The sequence below is a fragment of the Tiliqua scincoides genome, chromosome 5 (assembly GCF_035046505.1).
Source record: "Tiliqua scincoides isolate rTilSci1 chromosome 5, rTilSci1.hap2, whole genome shotgun sequence".
In the NCBI taxonomy this organism is placed as follows: Eukaryota; Metazoa; Chordata; class Lepidosauria; order Squamata; family Scincidae; genus Tiliqua; species Tiliqua scincoides.
This window is the reverse complement of record NC_089825.1, coordinates 105,710,447-105,717,096: the sequence shown is the minus strand read 5'-3', so window position 1 is coordinate 105,717,096 and position 6,650 is coordinate 105,710,447. Positions and strand designations below refer to the sequence as shown.

At 43.8% G+C, this 6,650-nt stretch overlaps 1 protein-coding gene across 1 annotated transcript; it reads left to right on the top strand.

Annotated features, from left to right (window-relative positions):
- Positions 1 to 494: 494 nt before the first annotated feature.
- On the top strand, positions 495 to 1,412 carry LOC136654428 (olfactory receptor 14I1-like). The gene has a single exon (XM_066631446.1). It carries the CDS (start codon positions 495 to 497, stop codon positions 1,410 to 1,412), a length of 918 nt encoding a protein of 305 aa, XP_066487543.1.
- Positions 1,413 to 6,650: the final 5,238 nt, after the last annotated feature.

The following is a 6,650-nucleotide window of genomic DNA, read 5'->3' as shown; positions in this document are numbered from 1 at the left end:
AAGACACCTGAGTGTGCATGTTGTGTCTGTCTGTGTGTTATCACTGGTGAAAAATTTACAAGAAATTATTGGGCAAACCCCTGCTCTGTACCCATCATGAAGCAGCCTGAGCACACTGTGTATTACACTGAATTGCTGAGCCAGTATAATGCCTAACACTGCATTGTGTTAATCTAAACACAATCACTAGAGAGTAAGCAGGCTCGCTGGAACTTGGCAGAGCTTACATCAGGCTTTCTGCCATAAAGCTCTGTTCTGGCAGGAAAGCAAAAATACAGAGACAATACATGTAAGTAGGGCAATTTAATCTTCAGGTTCCAGCACAGTCACTTCAGCTGGTGAACAGGGGATTCAGAAACCACAACCCTTTCCTTCCCTGCACTTTTGTCTCTGAATCAATAAATCTATACAAAATTAAGTGAATAGGCAACATTCTAACAGCTGTGCTTGTGTTTCTATTCAGAGATGCCATGTTATGTACTAAAGATTAAAATATGGATAATCAAACATCTGTGTCTGAATTTCTACTCCTCGAATTCTCAAACATCTGGGAATTGCGAATTCTTCACTTCCTTATTTTCCTGGTACTGTACCTGGCAGCTCTAACAGGGAACCTTCTCATCATCTCTGCAGTGGCCTTTGACCGCCACCTGCACACCCCCATGTACTTCTTCCTGATGAACCTGGCTCTGCAGGACCTTGGACAAGTTTCAGTCATTATCCCCAAATCCATGATCAATTCTCTCCTGAATACCAGACACATCACTTACTCAGGATGTGTGGCTCAAGTCCTGTTTTTTATCGTCTTTGCAGGATCTGACTTCTTCCTCCTCACAGTCATGGCCTATGATCGGTGTGTTGCCATTTGCAATCCACTGCAATATGAAATGATCATGAACAGAACAGCCTGCATGCGAATGATTGCGAGTGTGTGGGGCACTGGTTTTTTCAATGGAATACTGCACACCTGTGGCACTTTTGCCACCACTTTCTGCTCCAATGTCGTCAATCAGTTCTTCTGTGAAATCCCACAGTTAATCAAGCTGCACTGCTCTAAAGTATATCAAGCTGAAATGGTCGTTGTTTTCATAAGTATTCTGGCTGCATCCGGCTGCTTTATCTATGTCATCGTAACTTATGTGCAGATCTTTACGGCCGTGCTGAGAATCCCCTCTGTGCAAGGACAGAAGAAGGCCTTCTCAACTTGCATACCTCACCTGGTTGTCTTCTCCACCCTTGTATTTACCTGCTTCATTGCTTTCCTCAGGCCGTCCTCGGATACCACTTCATATATGGATTTGGTATTTACTATAGCATATTCTACCATTCCACCTGTGTTGAATCCTGTAATCTATAGCATGAGAAACAAAGACATCAAGGTTTCCCTCTCCAAATTATTTGGTATGAGGTAGAATGCTTTCTAATGGCCCAATTCTGTTATGAGTAAATCTCTCCCCCCTTTTTGATTTACTTCCCTTTTCATTCCTGGATATGGTACTCAAGGAACATTTCAAGTGTCAACATATAAGGATGCCAGCCTAGTACGATGGATGATTTTATCCAGAATTCATACACATAAAATGAGCACTAGGACAGTGCCTTTCTAAGCCACAGGCTACATTCCTAAAGAACTCTGGTCAAGCCTCGAGACGCTTTGACTGCACTGCTCCTTTAGTCACATCCTGGAAGGAAGAAGATAATCCAATTTGTCTGAGCTCCTGTCTGTATCGTCCCCATTGAATGTAACCTCTTTTGTCTCCCTGTATCATCTCTGAGTTTGCATCTCCTTGCCCCATTTGAATACCATCTCCACGTTTTATCTGTTATACTGCAACACATCTTAATTTTAAAAGTCACAATGTAACCTCTTACGACAAGTACAGCCACCGGGTAGATGGGACTCGTCAGCCTGGGAAGGCAGCTCATCTGAGAGAAGGAAAACTCTGATCCCAAACCTCCACTGCCTTGTGGCTACATCCAGTTATGGAAAAGGCTTCAGGAGTCAACCTCGAGGCAAAATCCGGAGCCGGAGTCCCTGAGGCAGTTCATGGCTGAACACAGTCACGTTCTGGCAACTCCTGCGACGCCGCTGGAACCAACCGTATTGGCTTCTGCCTTTCCATTGGACCATTTCAGCGACCTGGAGAGGGAGGATTTGCTGCATGGGTAACAGCCTATCCTCCATACCTACTTTACCCAGGCTTCATGCACTGGAGAGGACACTCTGTTCCAGAACCACCATTCAGAGCGTGACACCATAGTCTTCCGAGACTGAAGGATGCCAACAAGAATGTAACTTCTAGCTTGTGCTATGATGCAACCCTAGTCCATTCATCCCCCCACACCCGGTAACATCCCCTGTCCTTCCACATTTGGATTTCCCTTAATTGCAGGCCAGGAACAGGCACATTAGACCCTTTTCCAAAGCCATTCAGCCACCAAGCACACATGCATACATTAAAACAGAGTACACCAGACCCCATTCTTCTTTTCTGATAACATAGTTAATGAACCTATCCCCAGAGTTGCATTTAACAGCAACTCTAAAACTCCTTAAATACAGAAGGATTTAAATTCAGAAGGGATTACTCTTCCAGTGTGCAACTGAGTGTGTAGCCACTGGACAGGGTTTCCCTGATGCTCGGAAACTGCTGAAGCTCTGCAAGAAAGCTCCAGATTCCCCTTCAGGAGGTAGCTATAATTGCACTTGGAAACCTTTTACTGTCTCTCCCTCTCCCACCCACCCTCCTATTTTCCCTCTCTCTCTCTCCCTGTCTAGTGGCTAGCAGCTGGGGTAGAAGAACAGGGACTTCTAACCATCCTTCTCTTTTAAAGTGACCCTTTCTTTCTGATTTCTTCAGCTGCACCAAATACATAATGCAATTCATGAAACCACCACCATAGAACAGGAACAAAATACATTATTTTAGGGCATGGAGACACATTATTAGCATGCACTATTTCTATCTTTATTCTTTTACAATAAAACTGTGATTCTGGAGTACAGTCATCTCTCTTTCAGTCTCTTTCTTGAGGGAGGGGGATTCTCTGCATTTTGCCGACTTGTTAACCAGTCTAAAGATCCTATGTTCCAACAGAGCTGTCAGCTGTGCAATATATATTAATTCCCCTAAATACCAGCCCATTTGGTAACAGTGCTATTCTAATGTAGCCTCCACAGCATTCCACAGGCCAGCTGGGGCCCAGGCCGTAGTAGAGAGGTCAGTCAAGTCATATTTTACTTACAACCATTTATTGTTTCCATAGGATGGAGTAATGCTGCCTGATACCTATCTTATATCAGCTTCTCTTTTGGGCATAGGAACTCCTATGGCAATAAAGTAAGCAGTCAAAGAACCATAAATTAGACTAAACAGAGTAAGTGTAAGAAACAAATGGGCAGCGCAATCTTATGCTTCCTGGTACTGCAGGCTACAATGGCATCGAAATGGCCACAGCTGTATCCAGGACCTTGGACAAATTTCAATCTTTATCCCAGAGTCCATGATTAATTCTCTCCTGAATACCAGGTGCATCTCTTACGCTGAATGTGTGGCTCAAGTTCTATGTTTTCTGTGCAGTATCCTACTCAGACTTTGGGACTGCACTAGCATTTGTGTAGGCAGGGACTGGGGTGCGCGAACACTGGAAGTGCACTCCAATTACAGATCAGAGTGATTACAAACAGTGGGGAGGCATATAGAGGGGGCTGAGAGCCTCCCAGATCTTCCCCAAAGCCAGCGTGACCCCCCACCCATTAGGGATACAAGCCCCTGGGTCACTGCAGCACCACGATCGCTGCAGGACACCCATTTCTGGGCAATTTCCCTTAAAAGGGAATGGCCACCTTCTAGTTCCCATGGTGGGTCTTGACCCGCCACTTTAGGAAATGCTGGCCTAAGTCTTACTGAACAAAATGGGCTTACTTCTGTTTAACGTAAGTAACACCATTTTCAAATACCTCTAGTTGTAATTAGTTGTACTAATGGAAGGAGAAAGAGGAACTAAATGTGGGACTAAATGTGGAGTCTATATTGTATGTTCAGGGTAAACTAGAGCCCTCATCTTGAAAGGATAGAAAGAGTTCTCTTTGTGGGTGACTCAATACCTTTTGTCCCTGAGAGTGCTCTACATCTCCCAAGGCATCTTCTCAGGGTGCATTTTCCCCTTCCCATTTACATGAGCCAAAGTAGGAGTATTAAATCTGTCGATTTCTGAAGGGCAGAAGTGAGCCCTTCACAGATGTTCCACACAGATGTTCGCAATGTGGCATGGTGTGTGACTGTGTTGTACAAGAAAATTGTCCCCATATCTATATAGATGATATTATGAGAACCTTTATTTCATATTAGATTTATCTGCTCCAAACTCCAAATCACCATCTGTAAAATAGTGGCAAAGGCATATTTGATTATGAATCTTAGGGCACAATCCTAACCAAGTCTACTCAGAAGTAAGTCCTATTGTGTTCAATGGGTCTTACTCCCAGGAAAGTGAGGTTAGGATTGCAGCCTTATTTTCACTTGGTTCTGAACACATAGAGTCCCCATTAATTATGCCTGCAGACAGAGAAACTAGAAATTTGATATTTTCTCTGTAGAGTTCCCTTGCTGAGTTGTGTTCGACTCTCAAGGAACACAAGAAAAGTACTCACCATAGTGGTAAATCCCTAGTGCCAATTGATCCAAGCTTTGCCACACCCACGGTAACACACACAGACACACACAAATGGTAAGAGGTAAAAGAGGTCATGAATAGCTGCATAGATACTTAAAAATAATAATTCAGACCAGTGCATGTACCAGCCATTTAGAGAAATCTGCATGAAGAGAAATAGTAAGTCATCAATAAATGGTTAAGTGTAATGTCACTGCATTTGAACTGCATAAACAGCTAAGGCATTTCTCACTGTTCTTGTTTTCTTGTTTTAATTTATTTTCCAGAGAAAACCAGAATGCTTGGAGAAACAAAGTATGTGTTGCATTAGCTGTGTGGGCTGAATCAGTTATTTTTGTTCTTTTTTTACCAAAGAAAACTGAGGGAACCCAAATTGGAGTGAAATCATGGTGGAGATTTGGGCAGGTTCACCCTTTCCCCTGCAGCAGTTGTACTCCTGATTCTGTTCCCTTTATGCTAGTTAACTTACAATTGAAATTTCCCCCTGTCGTACACTTGAGCTCACTCCCAGGGTTTTGGGGTGCTCAGAGTTGTTGGTTCTGAAACCTAGAGCCCTCAAAGATCCCTGTTCGGTAGTACTGCCACCACCCTGTAAGAGCCAGTGCCTCAGTCCAGGGACACCGAGACCCTCTAGGCTTAACTATATCCCTTGTAGGCACTGAGCACTTTCTTTACTTAAAGTCTCAGTCCTCAAGTTTCTAGTCCACAATGAGGATTTTTGGTAGCTTGCTGAACGGCTAGGCAGGATTCTGAACCTTTGTCCCCAGCAGACAATGAACCAACATGTTAAAAAAGATTTTTACTTTATTAAGTACATAGGGTTACAAAAAGTTACAAAAGGCAGCAAATGCTAGAGGCATAAAAACTTCTAAGAAACATATCAGCATAGAACAACAAAGCTAACTGGCTAACTCTATTATTCTCTGACTCTCACCTGGGTCAGCTTCTTTTGTAGATCCTCAGGCCCAGTTACCTATGGGCCACATGGTCCTGGCGGGGCAGGATGTGCACCCACCACCTCTCTCACCAAGAGACAAGGAACAAAGACCCTGTCCTCTGGAAGTGGGGCTGGAAGCTCACCCTCTCAGCTCTTCCCTCCCCCCTGGAGATCTGCAGCTGCATTCCATCCTTGATGGGCGTCTTTCTGGCTGCCTAGGTGCTACATAATCACCTTCCATTGAGTTGTAAATCCTAGCAGCTAGGAAATGCAAGCCACTTCTGTGTTACTGTTTTAGCTTGGTTCAGGCCTTGCAATGCTACTAGGCCTGAACTGTACATATTCATGACACCCCCCCAATCAAAATAGTGCATGGAGAGCCACAATCTGTGCCATTAACATTCACTCTTCACACACAAAGAAGCTGAGAAAGATTGGGGACCTGTTGCACTACTCCATCCCATTGTATCAATAATTATTTCCTTATTTTGCCATCTGAGTGTGCACTTCTGTGTGTCTGTGTGTTATTGGTGCAAGGTTGATGTGGGATTCTGGGGCAAAACCTGTTCTGGATCAGCAGTGAAGCTGCCCGAACACACTGTGTGTTGCACTGAATGACTGAGCACACAATACCAAAGACTAAACACACTGGGAGTAAGGAAGTGGCTTAAATGTGATGGTTCTGACGTGAGGCTATCAGCCATAACGTGACTATCTTGCAGGAAAGCAATAACAAAAAGAGGACAGGAGACATTACACAAAAGTAGGACAGTTTAATCTTGAGGTTTTAGCACAGTTGCTTCAGCACCTGAATAGAGGATTCAGAGACATCAGACCTCTGCTTCCCTGAACTTTTGTCCCAAGCTCAATAAATCTATCAAAAACTAAGCGAATAGGCAACCTTCTAGCAGCTATCCTTGTGTTTGCATCCAGAGATGCCACACTACTTACTAAAGATTGAAACATTGATAATCAAATGTCTGTGTCTGACTTTCTACTCTTTGAAGTCTCAAACACCTGGGAACTGCAGATTTTT